General features: G+C 39.6%; 1 protein-coding gene across 3 annotated transcripts; it reads left to right on the top strand.

Moving 5' to 3' along the window:
- The first annotated feature begins 1,275 nt into the window (after positions 1-1,275).
- On the top strand, positions 1,276-14,392 carry ZNF684 (zinc finger protein 684). 3 transcript variants are annotated; one of them, XM_082856591.1, is made up of 5 exons: positions 1,276-1,397; positions 2,798-2,835; positions 8,117-8,243; positions 8,568-8,663; positions 12,824-14,392. In XM_082856591.1, the coding sequence occupies exons 2-5, from the start codon at positions 2,821-2,823 to the stop codon at positions 13,726-13,728; spliced, it is 1,143 nt and encodes a 380-aa protein (XP_082712717.1). In that variant the 5' UTR covers positions 1,276-1,397; positions 2,798-2,820; the 3' UTR covers positions 13,729-14,392. The 3 variants fall into 3 exon arrangements, with proteins under 3 accessions (XP_082712717.1, XP_082712718.1, XP_082712716.1); XM_082856592.1 differs by lacking the exon at positions 2,798-2,835; XM_082856590.1 differs by lacking the exon at positions 1,276-1,397 and having other exon boundaries at positions 1,441-2,835.
- The last annotated feature ends 7,600 nt before the right edge of the window (positions 14,393-21,992 follow it).

Here is a 21,992-nt window from a genome sequence, read left to right as displayed (position 1 = left end):
TGGCTCACTCCTTCCTTCTTGGAACATTTTCTTCCCTTGATTTTGCAGATTCAAACCCTCATTCTTTTCCACCTGCCTCACGGATTATTCCATCTCAGTCTACTTTGTTGGGTTCTTTTCATCTCCCTGACCTAAGCTAGTGTATGGCTAGAAGAAACTGAACTAAGGGTAAATTATTCTCTTTAGCATACTGCTGATTTAGATTTTCCAGTATTTAAAAATTCTGGTGTCTATACAGATGGCCAAGAGGTACATGAAAAGCTGCTCAACATCACTAATTATTAGAGAAATGCAAATGAAAACTACAATGAGGTATCACCTCACACCAGTTAGAATGGGCATCATCAGAAAATCTAAAAACAACAAATGCTGGAGAGGGTGTGGAGAAAAGGGAACCCTCTTGCACTGTTGGTGGGAATGTAAATTGATACAGCCACTATGGAGAACAGTGTAGAGGTTCCTTAAAAAACTAAAAATAGAATTACCATATGACCCAGCAATCCCACTACTGGGCATATACCATGAGAAAACCATAATTCAAAAAGACACATGCACCCCAATGTTCATTGCAGCTCTGATTACAATAGCCAGGTCATGGAAGCAACCTAAATGCCCATCAACAGATGAATGGATAAAGAAGATGTGGTACATATATACAATGGAATATTACTCAGCCATAAAAAAGGAATGAAATTGGGTCATTAGTAGAGACGTGGATGGATCTAGAGACTGTCATACAGAGTGAAGTAAGTCAGAAAGCGAAGAACAAATATCATGTATTAACACATATATGTGGAACCTAGAAAAATGGTACAGATTAACCGGTTTGCATGGCAGAAGTAGAGACAGAGATGTAGAGAACAAACGTATGGACACCAAGGGGGGAAAGCGGGAGGTGGGGAGTGGTGGTGGGATGAATTGGGAGATTGGGATTGACATATACACACTAATATGTATAAAATAGATAAGTAATAAGAACCTACTGTATAAAAAAATAAAATTTCCAAAAAAAAAGCTGATGTCTTTCATTTTAAACAAAAAGGATATATACATCTCCCTTTTATAAATGACCCTGTCTCTCCAAACGGCCCCAGAGATACCCAGGAATCTCCCCCCAAAGAGGCGGGAGCATGTGACGCATTCCGGAAACGAGCTCCATGGGCCTTATGGGAAATGTAGTGCCCGATGAATAGCCTGCACCGCGGGGGAACTTGGGAATCTCTGGGTGGGCAGTTACTTCCGCACACGCGCAGTGGGGCAGTAGCCTGTAGTCTGTAATTTTCCAACCAGCACTGTATGAAGTGAGAGTCGGGGTTTCGCCCAGATCTGGGAGATGTCCGTAAGCTGATCTCCAGCTTAGAGTCGGAGCTGGGAGTGTGGCAGTGAAAGACTGGCAGGTATGACTCTGCAGAACTTGAGGGACATAAGGGAAGGGCGGGAAGAAAGGGACCGGTTTATTGGCTTACTGAACTGAAAAACCTTAAAACTCTCACGTGCGGTGACTTCGTGTTTGGGTGTGTGGGTCCTGTCCAATTCTGGAGTAGTTCAGAGAAAGCAAGAGAAGGGCCCGACCGCCACTCAGAGGGTTCCTAGATCCCGGGTGGGGCTCGAGCAAGCTCAGTTTGCATTCCTGCCCTTGCAAGTAAAGGACACTATGTAGAAGTCTGTGCATCAAACTACACCTTCCCTGATTACAGGAGCGCAGCTGGTCCTACCAGAACCATTTAAAACCATTTACAATGGTTTAAAATTAAACCATGTTAAGGGATCTAGGAATAAAGCGATTCTAGAGAAACTTCGATGCACTCTTAGGGTATTATCACAACAATCATCCGAATTTTGCATATGAATTAACTGAAGCTGAGAGAGGTGAAGTTAACTTGCCTAGACACAAACAGTTCAGTATAATAGAAGATCTGAGATTCAAATCCAGATGAGTTTTCTTCAAATTTCATTTTTTTCGCAAGATGAAAACAACCTGCAAAACAAAGCGTTGGACATATTTTCCTTTTGAAATATTTGAGTAATGTATGCTGAGTAAAATTCGGTGTGTCTTTTTTTTTTAAGGATCTCTTGGTGAATCTTCAGATTTTCCAGTGAAGACGAAATAAAGCTGGGGGTCCATCTTGCACATTTTAGCCTTTCTAGGGCCCTAGCAGTGCTGGTTGGAATTTCAAAAAGCCTAGACTGGGCTCATAGGAGATGGTGAATTCCGAGGGGGAGGGAGAGGGAGAGGGAGAGAGAGAAACAGATTTAGAGTCTAAACTGAAGACTCCAGCTTAAAAAAAATCCTCACCTCCCCCCCCCCCCCCCCGCCGGGTCCCTGGATCCGGCCTTCTCAAGAAACCTATTTGAGATCTCTTACTCCAGCTACAGAACAGAGACCAGAGAATCACAGGAAGGAATGACTTCTAAGGATACTGAGCTTCGGAGGTCAGGCTTTTAGTTATCCTTTTAACTCATTCATTATTTACTTAGGATACAAGTATTTGTATTTACTTAGGATACGTTTCTGGGAGAAAAAAAAAAGTCACTGGGTTAAAGGTTAACGACTTGCTGTTAGGTCTGTAGGACAGAAATGTACAAGATACTTATCTAAGCTCCATATATTAATAACACAGAGATCATTGCTTATAAAATATAGACTTTTCTGACTTGCTAGAAATGTCGTTCTCCCACTGGGTGGCATTTTCTGAGACTGCAGTGTGTGTGCTTCTGTTTTCACAGAGCAGGGTTCTACACTGCAGTCCTGGTGTTTCTCATGTCTTTACTCTCTTCCCCATTTCTACTTTCATAGATCTCTGTGTAAGAGCTGCAAAAATGGTCAACTTAGAGGTAAGGCATCCATTTATTGCTATTTAAATCTCTTAAAAAATCCATATAAGGACTTCCCTGGCGGTCCAGTGGTTAAGACTCCGTGCTTCCACTGCAGGGGGCGCGGGTTCCATCGAGGAACTAAGATCCTGCATGCCGTGCGGCGCAGCCAAAAAAAAAAAAATCCACATAATAAAAAGGAAATGTATAGTCAGGGAAAACGTAAATTGAATAGATCAGGTCCAAAAGTGCTAAGTTGATATCCAGATTATAGGGTCTGCACTTAGCTGGAGCTGCATATGTATACCCAGTCTTTCTGGTGATCATAGAAAATGGATAGCCAACCTTTTAAAGTACTGGCTTTGTCCTTGAGAATAAAGCAGAACAATTCCCCGGATAAGTAAATTTTTTCTTGGCACAATTCTCCGAAGAAAATATCTTACAATGGGTTTTCTTTCTTTTTTTTTCTTTTTTTTTTTTTTTGCCGCACCCCGAGGCTTGTGGAATCTTACTTCCCCAACCAGGAATTGAACCCACGACCCAGCAGTGAGAGTGCCCGAGTCCTAAACACCGGCCCACCAGGGGATTCCCACAATGGGTTTTCATAGAGATAGTGTTGTAAACAATATTGACACTAACAATCCTGTGATGAATATAACATCAGTCTTCCTATGACTTTCTTTTTATAAATTTTTATTTATTTATTTGGTTGCACCAGGTCTTAGTTGCAGCAGGCGGGCTCCTTAGTTGTGGCTCGCCTGCTCCTTAGTTGTGGCATGCAAACTCTTAGTTGAGGCATGCATTTGGGATCTAGTTCCCTGACTGGGGATTGAATCCAGGCTCCCTGCACTGGGAGCGTGGAGTCCTAACCAGTGTGCCACCAGGGAAGTCCCTCCTGTGACTTTCTTAGAGTGTTCCCTAGAATAAGCAGAGAACATAGTGCCAAGAAGTGCTATATGAACTCAATTTGTAAGTCCAGGTACATATCTTTTTTAATATTCACCTGGATCCATAAGTAAACCTTGCTCCTTTTCCAGAGTCTTCAGCAATTCTTGAGCATTTTCTCTTCCATGTGAATTTAAAAATCAGCTTGTCAAGGTCCATAAGGGGGTATGTTACGTATTTTTATTGTGATTGCATTACACTTTTAGATTAATTTGGAGAGAATTCATAACTTTTCAATAGTGAGTTCTCCATTTTTTTAAATTGAAGTAGAGTTGATTTACCATGTTGTGCCAATGTCTGCTGTACAGCACAGTGACTCAGTTATACACGTAGAGACATGCTTTTTTCATATTCTTTTCCATTTTGGTTTATCACAGGATATTGAATATAGTTCCCTGTGCTATACGTTAGGATCTTGTTGTGTATCCATTCTAAATGTAATAGTTTGCATCTATCAACCACAAACTACCAGTCCATCCCTCTCCCTCCCCTCCTCCCTGTTGGCAATAACATGTCTGTTCTCTATGTCTGTGAGTCAGTTTCTGATTTGTAGATAGGTTCATTTGTGCCATATTTTAGATTCCACATATAAGTGATATCATATAGTATTAGTCTTTCTCTTTCTGACTTACTTCACTTAGTATGATCTCTAGTTGCATCCATGTTGCTGCCAATGGCATTATTTCATTCTTTTTCATGGCTGAGTAATATTCCATTGTATATATGTACCACATCTTCTTTATCCATTCATCTGTCGATGGACATTTAGGTTGTTTCCATGTTTTGGCTATTGTGAATAGTGCTGCTGTGAACATAGGGGTGCATGTATCTTTTTGAATTATAGTTTTGTCCGGGTACATTCCCAGGAGTGGGATTGCTGGATCATATGGTAATTCTATTTTTCGTTTTCTGAGGGACCTCTATACTGTTCTCCATAGTGGCTGTACCAACTTACATTCCCACCAACAGTGTAGGAGGGTTCCCTTTTCTCCACACCCTCTCCAGCATTTGTTATTTGTGAGTTCTTCATTTTATTGTTTTTTGGTCCTTCATTACAGTTTTATAGGTTTATTATGGTTATTCTTTTACATTTCTTATGATGTTTATTCTTACATATGGTTTAAGTTGCTATTGAGAATGGAATGGATCTTTTTTCATTATATTTTCTAATTGGCTATTCTGGTGTAGAGGAAAGTATGGATTTATCTATTTGACTTTATGTCAACTTACAGAACTCTTACTAAGTCCAAGAGTTTTTTAGTTGATTCTTAGATTTTCTAGATAGACCATCATATACTCTTCAAATGGAGTTTTGTCCCTTATTGCCTAATATGTAGGCTCCATGTTTTTTCCTTGTCTTATGTCAATGGACAGGACTTCTAGTAACTGTAATTTTGAATGTAATTTCTAACCAAAATCTTTTTTGTTCCAGTTTTAGTGGGAATGCTTCCAGTGTCATACTGTTTCCTCTTGTAATCTGGTCGATAGTTGTTTTTTTGTTTTGTTTTGTTTTTTAAATCAAGTTAAGGATTTTTAGCTTGTTAAGATTGTTTTCATAAATTGGGAACTTTTTTTCTCATATCATTTTTTTATACCTGTCAATAAAATAATATATTTTTTCTTTAATATAACAGTTTAAAGAATTTCTAATACATTTCCCAATATTGAACTATCTGTGCATTCCTGGGGTAAACCCTGCCTAGTCTCTTAACTTTTTTTTTTTTTAATATTTATTTGTTTATTTGGCTGCACCAGGTCTTAGTTGTGGCATGTGGTATCTTCGTTGCCGTGTGCAGGGTCTTTAGCTGTGGCGTGCAGGCTTTTTTAGTTGCAGCATGTGAATCTAGTTCCCTGACCAGGGACTGAACCCAGGCCCCCTGCTTAGGGAGCGAGGAGTCTTAACCACTGGACCACCAGGGAAGTCCCTCTCTTAACTTTTTAAAGGGACAGATAGTAAATATTTTAGGCTTGAAGGCCATATAATCTCTGTAGCAACTACTCAACTCTGCTTTTGTAGTTGAAGTAAACAAATGGACATAACTATGTTCCAGTTACATTTTATTTACAAACACAGGCAGTCAACCTGTGGGTTGTAGTTTGCTGACACCTGCTTTATATGGTCTTAACTATCTCTTTGCAGTAGGCATGTTACCACATGCCTTTTTAATTTCAGTTTAAGTTAAACATGATTTTGACTTTATGGTTGAGAGGATGTATTTTATCATATTAAAAAATCTGGGGGCTTCCCTGGTGGCGCAGTGGTTGAGAGTCCGCCTGCTGATGCAGGGGACACGGGTTCGTGCCCCAGTCCGGGAAGATCCCACATGCCGCGGAGCGGCTAGACCCGTGAGCCATGGCCACTGAGCCTGCACATCCGGAGCCTGTGCTCTGCAACAGGAGAGGCCACAACAGTGAGAGGCCCGCATACCGCAGAAAAAAAAATCTGTATTTTTCTATTTTATTATGCTTATGTGAGTCTGGCGTATTAACCTTATAGCCCCTCTAACATCTTATTACCTTTACATGTTTGTTTTGCAGTGTCTAATAGATTGTAAGATCTCTGAGGGCAGTAATAATTTTATTTTTTGTTATCTCTAGTACTGTACTTGGTATGTCCTCATTGACTATTGTATGAGTGAATGAATGAAGAACATATAAGTAATATTTTAAAATAACTTTTAGACATAATTCACATATTACAAATTGACCCCTTTAAAATATATACAATTTAGTGGGGTTATTTTTAGTATATTATCATAATTGTGAAACCATCACCACTAATCTCAGAACATTTTCATTACTCTCAAAAGAAACCCCATATCCATTAGCAGTCACTCCCCATTCCTTCCTTCCCCCAGCCCTGAATTACTTTATGTTTATATGTATTTGCCTATTCTGAGCATTTCATACAAATGGAACCATACAATATGTGATTTCTTGTGACTGGCTTCTCTCACCCAGCACAAAATTTTCAAGGATCATCTATGTTGTAGAGTCCTTTTTATTGCTGAATAATATTGGATTATATGGATGTACCTCATTTTTTTAATCTGTTTATTAGTTGATGGATACCCATATTGTTGCCACTTTTGCCTATTATGAATAATTCTGCTATGGGCATTTGTGTATGGTTTTTTCTTTGGCGGGGGGATGTATGATTTCAATTCTTTTGCGTATATACCTAGGAAAAATTGCTGGGTCATATGGTGACTCTATGTTTGACATTTTGAGGAACTCCTGAACTGTTTTCCATAGTTGCTGCACCATTTTACAGTTCTACCATCAATGTATGAGAGTTCCAGTTTCTCCCTATCCTTATTAACACTTATCATTGTCTGCCTTTGATTTTAGCCATCCTAGTGGGTATAAAGTGATACCTCATTGTGGTTTTAATTTGTATTTACTAATGATGTTGAACATCTTTTCATGTGCTTATGGACCATATCTGTTTTTGGAAAAATGTCTGTTCAAATCCTTTGCCCATTTTTAAATTGGGTTTTCTTTTTATTGTTGTGTTGTAAGAATTCTTTTTATAATTTAGATGCAAATTTCTTTTTAGATATATGATTTACAAATATTTCCTCCTATTTTGTGAATTGTCTTTTTCACTTTCTTCATGGTATCCTTTGAAGCTTAAAAATGTTTAATTTTGGTGAATTCCAATTTATCTATTTTTTTTCTTTTGTCACTTATACTTTTTCTGTCATGTGTAAGAAACCATTGCCTAATCCCAGGTCATAAAGATTTACTCCCTTGTTTTCATCTAAGAATTATATACAGTTGACCCTTGAGCAACACGGGTTTGAACCGTGTGGGTCCACTTATATGTAGATTTTTTTCAATACATACATACTACAGTACTACATGACCTGTGGTTCGTTGAATTCGTGGTTGTGGAACCACGGATATGGAGGGCTGTAAAGTTATGTGGATTTTTAACTGTGGAGAGGTTGACACCCCTAACCCCAAGTTGTTCAAGGGTCACCTCTAGTTTTAACTCTTACACATAGGTCTCTGATCCATTTTTAGTTCATTTTTATATATGATGTGAGGTGTGTGTGCTGAAGGGAGTCCAACTTCATTTTTTTGCATGTGGAGATCCAGTTGGTCCAACACCATTTGTTTAAAAGACTATTCTTTCCCCCATTGAATTATCCTGGCACTAGTTGAATATTTTTAATATAATTTTTGTTTCTATCACAAAGTATATTTCTGAATCAGGTGTACAGTAGTTATCATACATTACTTTCTGAAAACTCAGCAATGAACATGATATGATCCTAAGAGGCTGCCATGATTCCCTTACAAGTCCCCAAATGATGCACACTTTAGTTTGAAGATCCATGTACTATTACAGGGATCAGTGACACTCCAGGATGTGGCTGTGGAATTCACCCCAGAGGAGTGGCAGCTGCTTGACTGTGATCAGAGAACCTTGTATTGGGATGTGATGTTGGAGAACTTTAGAAACCTCATCTCAATGGGTAAGGACAGTGGGTGGTAACTTTTCAGTGTAACTCATTATGTTTTAATAGTGCCCTTCCTTTAAAACCTGCGAAAGCTGTGAACATTCTGAAGCATTAGTAAGTTTGTCCCTGAATTTTAGTGGTCAAAGATTCTTAATCCCCTTTGGGGATCAGATAATTTGTTTAATGCTTCTGCCTCCCAAATGAAGAAGGGTCTTTTCTGTTTAAAGCTTGTCTGTCATCTTCACAGGCCCTAAGACTCCAGGAGGCAAACCCAAATTGGGAGGTAGTCATTTGTTCCTAGCACTTTGTCCCCAGTTCTGTGTTGTTTCCCATGAACAGGGTGTCCAGTCACCAAAACAATAGTGATCTTCAAGGTGGAGCAAGGACAAGAACCATGGATGGTGGAGGGAGAGAACCCACGTTGGCGCTCTCCAGGTGAGTCAGAGAAAGCAGGTAGATGGGAGTCTCTGGAACTGAGATCCCAGTTGGTGAGTGAGGGACAGGCACCTCTGAAATACTTTTCAGGAAGCACCTCTTAAAACCACACACCTTTGAAAGTGACTGGGTACACCTGACACAACATCCTCAGATCCCCAGGTGACACCTTCACTTCCACTCTTCCATGTGGCCGCTCTTTCTGTTTCTCAGCTCTTGTGTGGGAGGATGTCCTTCCTCTCCGCTCTGGCTCCTCGCGCTGCCTGTTCCATCGAAGTGCTTGTTGGTTCTCTCAGTCCCTAGAATCCTCATTCTTCTTCCCTCCTCAACATGGTGGCAGATCTTTCCATACATCTGTTTCTAATAAAGTAGTCAGATTATGTGGATTTGAAGTCTTATTCCACCAACCTCTGTCTAACCTAATTATTTTGTAGCACAACTTTATTTATAAAATGGGGATAATATGACTTTACCTCAGGTTTTTGTAAAGAGTATATGAGTTAATACAAGCAAAACCCTTCATGTAGTGGCAGACAGTAAGTGTTCAGCATATGTTAGTTGTTTTTATTTCAAAACTTTTATAACACGTTCTTCCTAATTTTTTTCCTTTTTAAAAAAAACTCGTTCCTTTTCTTGCAGCATATACTCCCCCTGTGTACCCTACCTTGCTCATCTTTAGTCTTATGGCTAACTTGGGGTATCTACCTTCTAGTGCATCTTTCTGCTTCACTTGATAATATTGATATCTTTTGGAAATTGTCCTCCAACTTTATTTGAATTAGTTCCTCACTAATCTGCCCTCACCCTTTCTCACAGCTTATCCACCCTTTGCTGTTTGACTTCTCTTCCATCTTCTGAAATTCTGTCCACAGTAACTCCCCCAGAAACTTCATCACTCTAAAGACTACAGTTATTTATTTTGTGCCATCCCCAGCATCTTTGCCTCACCAGCTTTCCATTCCCTTAATTTTACCCTACCTGACCTTATTGTCTGTTTTATCATAGGAACCAATTTTTAATATTCTTCAACCCTTTACCTTTATCCTTACAATAAAAGGTAGTGACTGGTCTCCTGGTCTGTAGTCACAAAATCACTGTGGTAAGCAATTTGGCTTTTTCTCTTAAGAATTTCTCCTTAAATACTATTGTGACTTATTACCTATAATTTCAACTATTAGTTTATCCAAGACTGACTCAAAATAAAATCTTCCCTTTGCACAGAGTCCATAAAAGAAGTATGTTTCAAATGATTAAGATACCAATTAAATGTGTTTTAGATTCCCTGGAACCCCAATTACTACTGGCATAAAACAAATGAATTTTAACTCCTGATATGGTATCTTGGCTGTTTATGTAAATACTTACATTGCCAATTCCAGCCTACTTTCCGGTTTATCTTAGATGTTCTTGCAAGATTTATCTGAATTATTTCATTTTGCTTGTCACTCTTCTGACAAACATGTTATTCCTGTATCACCTGTATTATGGTATTTAAATGGCTTATCCCTCTGTATGTGATCCCATGTTTATCCAGAATTGTCCATCTTTTCCCTATTCCATGCAATTAGACTCTTTAGCATCCTCTGTACACAGTTTTCTTTTCCACCTTAGTCCTTTTGATTCTGATGTGCTCCATCTAACTAAAACCATTACCGAAAGCTCGGCCTCTCTGTACAGCAATGCTGAATCAAATCACAGAGTTTTGGGTGAAGTAGAAGAGGATAGCTTTATTGCTTTGCCAGGCAAAGGGAGACACACTGGGCTTCAGCCTTGAAAAACTATGTGTTTCTCCCCCAGAGGATTTGATTAAGGGCTTTATAACAGGGGTTCAAAGGTGGGGTCCTGACAAGATTAGGGTGTAAACAGGGCTTGCACTCCCTCAGTCTCAGATTGTCTTCTCTTAATCTTGTTGAGCTTCTCTGGTCCCTTTAATCCTTCCTCAAGGTGGTTTCTTAGCTGCTCCTCCCTTGATTAGCAACTGTTCAAATCCACCCTTTGGAACTCAGGGATGGTCATGGAGGCTGGAGTCTTGCCTGGAAGAAATGGTGGACAAAAGGAGGCCTCAGCGCTCAGGCCTCATGGTTTCAGTGCCTGGGAGCCCCTCAAGGCCCCACTCGGTTTCAAAACCAGCATGCTATGAAGTCTAAATTCAGTTTTCTCCTCTTTCATGGTAACTTTAGCCTACATTGATCTCTGCCTTCTTTGAATTCCCATCCCAACTCTACTATGGCTCTGTCAACGAAAACTTGACCTATACTATCTTAGATTTTTTTTTAATCCTGTGGCTTTTAAGACTTTTTTTAAAAAAAAACAACAAACCTGTGGCTTTAAGGCATGTTTTCTCATGATTACTCCCTGAAGAGAAAGTCCAGTATCATTTTTTTTCTTCACACCATAGCTGAGCACATCATGGACATTCAATGAATATTTAATTAATTCATTTTTGTAAAGTCAGGGATTGTAGGGATGTTTCTTATCCTTTCATTCAACAAGGCTTTTTAATGTTTCCTGAGAAGCATTCAAATAAAGAAAAAAAAATTGTTTTTCCAGGTGTGTAAATTGTAGTTGAAAAGGCAAAACATAGCCATATATTTTAAAATTTGATGAATGTGGAACATTTGTTCAATGCACAGTAACATTGTGGTTTTAATCTAGTTAGTTGTCAAAATAAATGGTTTAGGCAGCAGTGATGACTGTCTTAGAAGTTCAGAGAAAATGGAGCCTAAAGTTTAAAGTAGGCAAAGACTGGAGGAGCCTTTTTTTTAAGATCATGGAACAATGGCTCCTCCCTAAAGGATATCTAAATACTAGATAGGATGAGAGAGGATGAAGGAGGGCAAGTTAAGGTGGGGAAGGAACATGAGCAAATGATTGTAGCTATTTAGAATCTAGAATCCTTGGAACAGAAGTAGGTGTTTGTTGAGGGCTAGAGTAGTGCATGCTTAGATACCATGAGTGAATTCATTGTATTGCATATTTTTGTTCACCAGGCTGATTACCCTGGATTTTTCAGTTGGTTATTGTTGGCCAAGGTAACACAGGATGCTGCTTCTCATTGGTTGAAGTAGAGAGGAAAGAAGACAGGAACCCAGTCCCCACATTTAGAACCACTCAATAAAGAAATGTGTATTAATGGCTATAGCCCACTACTCAGCCAGCTCCACAGAGGATAAGGCATGAAGCAAAAGGCTAGGGGTATTGTAGTAACTCCACATGGAAGGAAATTCACGAGTGGGGAATTATAACCCCCCTCCCTAATTTTTTTTTGTTTTTAATGGAACAGTGGATTGGGGATTTATAGGGTTTTGAGATTAGGAGTTAAAAATGTGACTTCAGGGGCAAAGAGGCTTTCTGGGGACTAGTTTGTTAGGCAGATTGAAAGAGGATGTAAAAGCAGTACTTGTCATATATCAAAACTTAGCCTGAATAAAAATGGTAACAAGTAGATAGAATCTGTGCTTGGGCTAAGAATAGCACACCCTCGAATGACCTGCTAGACCTTTGTGTTCCTGGGCTTACAAGTACGTGTAAGAATGAATCCCAGCTGTAGTAGTGTTGGAGCCCTGTCTACAGATATGTCTCAGCCGTGGTTTGGATGAGGTTAGAGGGTTGGAGATAGAAAACTGTTCCTGAAGGGAAATGACATTGTGCCAGATGATCAAGAGGAAAAAGAGATATGAATGAGGGAAATAAGGAGCTATTCTATCTGGGTAATCGAGGAATTAGGTAGTAAGGACCCTGATTCTGATCTCCCTTCTCCAAATCTAGTTTTCCCTCTGATATTTTCCCTTAACTCCCTTGTCTCTTGTTCCCCTGGCTACCCGGTCCATTGATCACATCTCTACAGTGGGCTCTCATCATTCTGTGAGCTACCCATATGCCCTTGTTGAGCAATTGAGCAACTTTTTGATTTCCTTTGTACCCTCCTTACTGTACCTTGTGCTATTTTACTATCTTTCCTCAGGTCACAAGTTAAGCCATCTGTTCTCATTGTCATTCTATGCTCCCATTTCCTCTTTAGCAGTTTTATTCTTAAAACTCAGGATCAAGGCAAATACAGATTTGTTTCAGAATGAGAGACTAGATTTGGAATCATATATGTTTCTATAACCGTTGATGGCAAAGATTAACTAGGAATGTTTCACTGTACTCCTTTTTAGAAGCTGACTGCCCACTTATTGATGAATCAGACAAGCACCAGGAAAGCAAAGACAATTTTTTGAATTCAGTTTTGTTCATGTTCAATAAAATTCTGACTGTGAAGAGACTTCATGGTTATAATATGAGCACAAGTCTTAATCCTACAAGAAAAATATCATATAAATGTAAGTCATATAGGAAGAGTTTGCAACCTACTTCAGACTTACTTAATTGTGATAGATGTTATACTGGAGAAAACTCTTATGAATGCAGTGAATGTGGGAAAGCCTTCAAAACGAAGTTTCATTTTATTAGACATGAAAAAAATCATACAAGAAAAAAACCCTTTGAATGCAACGACTGTGGGAGAGCCTATAGCAGGAAGGCTCACCTTGCAACTCATCAGAAAATACATAATGGAGAGAGACCCTTTGTGTGCAGTGATTGTGGGAAAGCATTTACACATAAAGCACAACTCATGGTCCATCAGAGACTCCACACTGGAGAGAAACCTTATGAATGCGGTCAATGCGGAAAATCATTCACCTGGAACTCCTCCTTTACTCAACACGTGAAATCACATACACTTGAGAACTCATTTGAATGTAAGGAATGTGGGAAAACCTTCAGGTATAGTTCATCCCTTTATAAACACTCTAGATTTCATACAGGAGAGAAACCCTATCGATGCATCGTGTGTGGCAAAGCCTTTGGCAACACTTCTGTGCTTGTTACTCATCAAAGAATTCACACAGGAGAGAAACCTTATGGATGTATTGAATGTGGCAAAGCCTTCATCAAGAAGTGTCACCTCCTCAGACATCAGATAATTCATACAGGAGAAAAGCCCTATGAATGTAGCAAATGTAGGAAAGCATTTTCCCAGAAGTCAAATCTTATTTTACATCAGAAAATTCATATGTAATATTCACTTATGAATCTGAGAAAACTTTAAATATTTGATAAACCTTATTAAGTAGAGAATTTATGGTGAGGAGAAATCCACCAATCTGAATGAATTGGAAGAATAAATTCCCATTAAAAAAAACAATGCCAATCATGTTCTGCAAGTGATAATAAAGTTTTTAGAGAAAAGATCACAGAAAAAGTTAATTTATAAATGCACAAAGAGCTTAGAAAGTAAGCATAAATTAAACAATCAAGGAATCAGTGAAAACTACATTTACCATCTCTGATTTTTAATTCTTATAACAAATTATACAATTATGCAAGTGTGAGTAAAAAATATGTTTATGTTATATATTATATTAAATTATATCTATTAAGAGTTTCTGCAGTAAATTTCACCATTTTTTTCTTCCAATCCTAACAGTAACATGCAAGTGAAAACATGTGGTTTAATATGTAGTATGAATTTCAGTAATATTTGCACCCATTTGCTGGCACTTTTGAGGGGTATGGCAGTGTTACTGAATCTCATTCTCAAACTTGTTATAAAGATGTATAGAATTACACATATGTATAATTTAACAAGATACCAATTGAGAGGGGGAAAGCAGTTGTATTCTGTATTACAGTAAGTACTCAGTTGAGGAAAAGAAGTATTTAAATAAGTGTGTAAATAAAACATTTGCCCTTCAAATATTCCTGTTCTTTTTCATTGATGTATTTACCTAAGGTGTAAGTATAGCTCAAGTAGTAGTTAACTAGGGTATCATCTACATTTCATTTTAATAAACTAGAGTGTCATGATACTTTGCAACTTTCAGGGAGTGAGCTTTGGGGTCTATTTTTTGTTTTCTTGTAAGAAATTGATACAGGTTTTGCTCCTAGGGGTGCCTGGAATTTACCATGTGACAGCACAGGCAGCATTAATCGAGTTGAAAAGAGCACTTTTTTTTTGCTCAGCAACTTCACTTTGGAACGTGACATTTTGTAAGTTCCACATATTCCCTTAAAAGGATGAAGCAACCTTTTTTTTTTTTTTTTTGTGGTACGCTGGCCTCTCACTGTTGTGAGGCCTCTCCCGTTGCACAGGCTCCAGACGCGCACGCTCAGCAGTCATGGCTCACGGGCCCAGCCACTCCGCGGCATGTGGGATCCTCCCGGACCGGGGCACGAACCCATGTTCCCTTCATCGGCAGGCGGACTCTCAACCACTGTGCCACTAGGGAAGCCCCAACCATTATTTAAGCTACAGTTTTTACTGCTGTTCACAATATTCTTTGATAATGTCAAAAAACTTTTATGCCTTTTCTTGAGTTGTGACAAAACAGCTTGAACCTAAATTCAGAAATCAAGCCTTTTCAAGTTTAAGCTCAGTTACAACTATATTACATTGTTCTTCTCTCATTGGCCTTTTTTTTTTTTTTTGCGGTACACCGGCCTCTCACCGCTGCGGCCTCTCCTGTTGCGGAGCACAGGCTCTGGATGCACAGGCTCAGCAGCCATGGCTCACGGGCCCAGCCGCTCCGTGGCATGTGGGATCCTCCCAGACCGGGGCACGAACCCGCGTCCCCTGCATCGGCAGGCGGACTCCCAACCATTGTGCCACCAGGGAAGCCCTCATTGTCCATTTTTTGAAGAGTAATGCTGAGTAATGATTATAAATGAATGACAGTGCTTTTTTTTGAACAAGCATACTAGCACTTAAGGATCTAAATTATTTACTGACTTTGTTGCTTAACCAAACCTTAGTCAGGCTCCTGAACCTTTCCGAGGCCCACTTGCACACTTACTTGTAAAATCTAGTTTTAGCAAGAACCCTGCTAAGTCATTTTAACCAGAACCCTCCACCCTCAATATCTGATCAGGTTCCTCATCCTCCATCATCCTTCAGGTGATGTCTGATCACCCTGGCCTGTCTTCAGCAGGAATCCTGTTAGGCGGATTCAGCCAGAACCCTCCTTACCCGTTTTCTCTTAGTAATTTTCCACCCACTGACCCCCTACCCTACTCCTTAGCTATAAATTCCTACTTGTGTATGGTGTATTCAGAGTTGAGCGCAGTCTCTCCCCAACTAAAATCCCATGGCAGTGGTCCCTATACCTATCACACTGGTTCTGAGTAAAGTCTGTCTTGTCATTTGTCATCTTTAACAAATGTCACTGAATACCTTTTTTCTTTAACACTTTCCCAGTTGTTTTAGGAGGTGGCATACTAGTTACACTCTTGGAGTTTCAAAAATTTCTGTTACCTTCTTTCTTTTGGAATTGTCTTCAGAATCCATTTGTCAGCCACACAGGGAATTCTTTAGGTATGTATAGTCATGGGACTTGCCTTTTTTTTTGCAGCCCAACAGTTTTCTCTCATTTCCTACATGAAATCCTTGTTTTACCCTACTCGGTGCTTTCCATTCCCATCCTATCTCCCCTTCCCATGCCCATGCTTCTCATCTGAGAAACTCAAAACTATGTAAGGCTACAGGAAGAGGACACATAGTAGGAGGCAGTAGGGAGCTCTACTGTTGTCGGCATGATGTGAGGTCCCCTTGGAAGAGCAGCTGTGTAGGTCGAGGTGGCAAGAGGTGTGCGATGGTCTGCGAATAAAACAAGGGAATTTTAATTGTAATATGTCAGGAAGTATGTTATCTAGGTTCCATAAATTAATTCACTCCCTTAAGTGGAAGAAGGAATACAGTAGAGCAAGTTAAAATATACTTCCTTGGGCTTCCCTGGTGGCGCAGTGGTTAAGAATCCACCTGCCAATGCAGGGGACACGGGTTCAAGCCCTGGTCCAGGAAGATCCCACATGCTGCGTAGCAACTAAGCCCATGCGCCATAACTGCCGAACCTGTGCTTTAGAGCCCGCAAGCCACAACTACTGAGCCCATGTGCCACAACTACTGAAGCCCACGCGCCTAGAGCCTGTGCTCTGCAGCAAGAGAAGCCACCGCAATGAGAAGCCCATTCACAACGAAGAATAACCTCCGCTTGCTGCAACTAGAGAAAGCCCACACTCAGGAACAAAGACCCAATGCAGCCAAAAATTTAAAAAAAAAAAAATATATATATATATATATATGTACACTTCCTTACTGGACAAATATAAACTGCCACCTTGAGAGTTTTTGTCACTGAGCTCATTGGCTTAGGCCATACGAGATTTTGGCAAGAAGAAAACCAAAACTATGCTTAGTTCCATCCAAACATCTCAGATTCCCAGAACTCCCTAGTCTATTTGTATTCTGTGGCTGAAACAGCCATACACAATCTAAATGAGAACTCCCTCGATTTTTCCCACCTCTAAGAGTCTGTCATACCTTGAGATTTTCTTTCCTTTTTTACTTTATGAAAAGATCACTGAAAAATACCTTCTTTCTCTTTTATTTATACACAGATGGCAGATAGGGCGTTTTCTCCCCCAATGAAACTTCATTTTTTTCTGATTATATCATATATGCTAATTTTTAAGAATGAAATACAAAAAGTATAATGAAAAGAAGAAAACAGAAAAAGTGAGAAAGGCAGATCTAAGTTTAGGAGTCCTTGAGTTCTGGAAAAAGAGAGTTTAGGCTTTATAAAGGTGTAAAAAAAAGTAAGGGAACTAGAAAAGCTTAGAAATATAATGTGTAACTTAAAAATCTGAAGAAGGCAATAATGAAAACTTCATAAATCCAACAGAGCAGGAAAGGTGAAAGTTGCAGAAAACGATATAATAAATAGAAAGCAAAAAAAAAGTAGAAATAAATAAAAGCATATCAATAATAATATTAATTGCAAATGTGTTAAACTCACCTATGATGAGGAAGAAACAATGGTCTCTTATTTTTTTAGAAGCACTTTAGTCTTTTAGTAATTTCCTTTGCAAAACTAAAAGCGTATTATTTCCAGTGAGCTAGTGCATACCACTGAAAAGACAGATCGATACCACAGAAAACCTTGATTTACATTACCACCAAGATCTCATGTAATAGGAGCAGAGTAGTCCCCCAAAAGAAAAATAGGGACTGTTACCAAAAGAAGGAAGAAGAGGAAGTTCCCTGGTGCCTAGTGGTTAGGATTCTGTGCTTTCACTGCAGTGGCCTGGGTTCAATCCCTGGTTGGGGAACTGAGATCCTGCAAGCTGCATGCTGTGGGCAGAAAAAAAAAAAGGAAGAAGTGAGGCTGAGAAGATGTCCAATAACATTTCACCCCTTTGAACATGGACATTCTGTTATATGACCACAGTTCAATGATCAAAATAAAAAAAAATTTACCACTGGTATAATACTATAATCTGTCATCCATAAAATTCCCCAATTGTCTCAATACTGTTCTTTTTTAAAGAAATTTTTAATTTTGGAATAATTTTAGGTTTACAGAAAAGTTTCAAAGCTAGTACCGAGAGTTCCCATATATCCTTCACCTATTGCCCCTAAAGTTAACAACTTTTATTACCAGAGCACAACTGAGAAGCCAACACCAGTTTATCACAATTAACTAAATTCCAGATTTTATTCATATTTCACTAGTTTTTCAATAAGTGTCCTTTTTCTGATCTAGGATCCAATCCAAGATACCACATTGCATTTAAACCAATAATGTTTTTCTTAATTTTTTTTTTCTGGTCCAGGATCCAAACCAGGATTACCCATTGTATTTAGTTGTCATATTTCTTCAGACTCCTTTAATCTGGAACAATTCCTCAGCCTTTCAACGTCTTTCATGACATTGATATTTTTGGAGAGTACAGGCCAGTTATTTTGTAGAGTGCCCCTCAGTTTTGGTTGGTCTGATGATTCCTCATGATTAGATTCAAGTTATGCATTTGGGCAAGTATATCATGTAAGTGATATTCTTAGTATTTCATGTCAGGAGACACAATGTCAAACTTATTACTGGTGATCTTACTTTTTTTAAATTTTATTTAAAATTTTTATTTATTTACTTATTTACTTATTTGGCTGAGGTGGGTCTTCGCTGTTGCACGCGGGCTTTCTCTAGTTGTGGAGAACAGGGGCTACTCTTCATTGCGGTGCGCAGGCCTCTCATCGTGGTGGCTCCTCTTGTTGAGGAGCACAGGCTCTAGGTGCGCAGGCTTCAGTAGTTGTGGCATGCGGGCTCAGTGGTTGTGGCTCACGGGCTCTAGAGCGCAGGCTCAGTAGTTGTGGCCCACAGGCTTAGTTGCTTCGTGGCATGTGGGATCTTCCCAGACCAGGGCTCAAACCCGTGTCCCCTGCATTGGCAGGTGGATTCTTAACCACTGCGCCACCAGGGAATTCCCATTACTGGTCACTTTAACTTTAATTACTTGGTTAGGGTGGCATCCACCACATTTCTACATTGTAAAATTACCATTTTCCCCTTAATTAATTACTTAATTACAAAGGGAAAAATGGTAATTAAGTAATTTTCAGGGGAAATAATATCCTGTTCCTCATCAAACTTTCACCAAAGTGCTAGTTTTAGCACTCTGTTAATCTACCCATTCCCCTTCCGTCTTTTGCTTTTCCTTCTTGAATTTTTTTTTTTTCCACAGAAACCATCTCTTTGTCTCACTGAAATTCCCCCAATCTAGACTTTTCAGGTCATGTTCTCTTAAACTCATTCCAAATAGGCTTTCCCCTACACCACTCTGCTGAAACTGTTCTGGTAAAGGTCACCGATAAAATTCTACTTGCTGTATCCAATGACCAAGTCGTCGGCCTTAATTATTAACAGCTTAGGACGCGATGTAGCTCTCGGTTCTCTGTGAAGCATTTATTTCCACGTTGCTTACAGCAGCCACATTCTCCTGGTTCTCCTCCTGCTTCACTGATTTTTCCTTCTCAGTCTCCCTGCTGAGTCCTTCTCATCTCTACAAACTCTCAACTTGGGAATATCCCAGGGCTCTATCCTCAGACCTCTTCTCTTCTCTCTCTATATGCTCTTCATTGGTAACCCCATTTGTCTGATGGTTTCAAAGTCTATCTATATAATGATATCTCCCAAATGTATTTCTTGTAGACATCTCTCCTGAATTCAAGCGTATTTGTCCAACTTCACCACCTGGTTTTCTCTAATCGGCATCTCAAACTAAACACGTTCAAAACAGGTCCTGCTCTCTCTCCTTCTCCCTAGATGTGCTCCTCTTGCAGCCTTCTCCATCTCATCTGATGGCAATTCCGTCCTTTCACTTGCTCACATCTGGAACGTGGGAATCATCCTTGAGTTTCCTTTTTCTCTCATAACTTATATATGATCTACAGTAAATCAATATTGAGTCTGCCTTCAGACTCAATAGATCTTGAATGCAACTACTTCTCACTAGCTCTTCTGCTACTACTTGGTCTGAGCCACTATCATCTCACTTCTTGATTATTCTAATGACCTCCTAACTGGTTGTACCCTGGCTTTCCTCCAGTTTATTCTCCACACAGCAGCCAGAGTGATCATATTAAAACTTGAGTCAGACCATGGCACTCCTCTGCTCAAAATTCTCCAGAAGCCTCTATTTTCACTCAGAGGAAAAGCTAAAGTCCTTACATTGATTACAAGTCCCTCCACAGTCTGGGCCCTCACCCCTCCTTACCTCTTTATTATTCTCCCTTCTCCAGGTACATGGCCCACCTTGCTGTTCCTTAAATGTGTTTGGCACTTTCTGCTTCAGGTCTTTGCTCTTGCTGTTTTCTCTACCTAAAACCCTTTTTCACCTGGCATGAGTTTGCAACTTCATTTCCTTCAGGTCTTTGCTCAAATATCTCCTAAGAGGGGCCTTCCTGGACTACTCTGTTTAAAACTGCAGCCCTCCCCTACTGCCTATCCCCTTTCATTGCACTATTTTTCTCCATAGCATTTATCAATATCTAATAAAATAGAACATTAGGTCCACAAGGCAGGCATTTTTGTCTGTTTTGCTCACTACTCCATACCCAAATCAATGTCTGGTATATAACAGGAACTCAGGCAACATGTTTTTGTTGAATGAATATTAGATATATGCTTACGATAAGGCCTGACAGTATACACACATTAAAAAAAAAAGGAAAAAAGGGGACTTCTCTGGTTGTCCAGTGGTTAAAAATCTGCCTTCCAATGCAGGGGACGTGAGTTCGATCCCTGGTCAGGGAACTAAGATCCCACATGCCACAGGGCCACTAAGCCCATGTGCCACAACTACTGAGCCTGTGGGCCACAACTAGAGAGAAGCCCGAATGCCGCAACGAAAGATCGCACGTGCCGCAACTAAGACCCTATGCAGCCATAAATAATAAGTAATTTTTTAAAAAAAGAGAGAGAGAGCGCGCGCTGAGGGGTGGAGGAGAGAGGTCTGAAGAAACCTATAGAAGAGAAATTGTCCCAAACCTCGTCTGGGGAAAGGGTTTTTTTTTTGCATACTATAATTCATTACTTCCTTCTGGGAAAAAATGATCATTCCTGATAAGCAATTTCTAAATGACTTTAATGGAATTAAGACTTGTTATAGAAACTAGTTATCCACCCAACCTGATGCCTGTTAGATACACTCTCATTTTTATAGCTCGCCAACGATTATGTAACCCTTCTCTTTTCCTATATAAACTCTTTTCCCTGAGTGAAACTTGAAATTGCCCTCTTGCTGTTCCCTTACAGCTAGATTGTAATAAAGCTTTGAAATATACTCATAACTAAGCTGTCTGAAACTAAAAACCTTTTTAACAGGGATCTAATATATTAATTTACATAGTTTAGATTTTAAAACTATTTACAGATGATATGTTATTACAGTGTTACTAAGTTTAATTCTTTTTAAAAATAAAATGAAAGAAGAAACTCTTGCTTTAAATAAATTACTGTTTTCTATTTACCACGTCTATATGGCATATGTTTTCTATATGTCACGTTTATATTAATCAGTAAAAATTACGTACACGTTTCCTTTCAATATGATTCTCCATGAAGCCCAAACTACATCAAACTGGAAATCTCCGCTAGATGAAGAGAAAGTCCCTGAGGCCTTACGGACATAAACTCCAGGAGCCTTATGGGAAATGTAGTCTCTGATGGATTTCCTCAGAGACCCCTGCGGGGAGGGTCTGGGTGGGTCGCTACTTCCGCACACGCGCAGTGGGGACCTCAGGAAGTGTTTTCGTTCCTCCACGTGTTTCGGTACTGAGCCGCGGGTGAGCTAGAAGGGCTTGAGGGACAGGTGGAGAGCAGAGACCGGCTTCTCAGTTCATGTGAAGAAAGCAAAATTGTAGGTAACTCCTATGCGCGGGGGCATTTGGCTCAGAGGAAGCCGAGTAAGGGCTGGGCTCCTTTGTGCTCAGGTCTGGCTGGGGCGTGGCGG

Source organism: Leucopleurus acutus, assembly GCF_964270905.1.
Source record: "Leucopleurus acutus genome assembly, chromosome: 2".
Taxonomy (NCBI): domain Eukaryota; kingdom Metazoa; phylum Chordata; class Mammalia; order Artiodactyla; family Delphinidae; genus Leucopleurus; species Leucopleurus acutus.
Note: the sequence above shows the minus strand (reverse complement) of the source record. Positions and strands in the feature narration are given on the sequence as shown.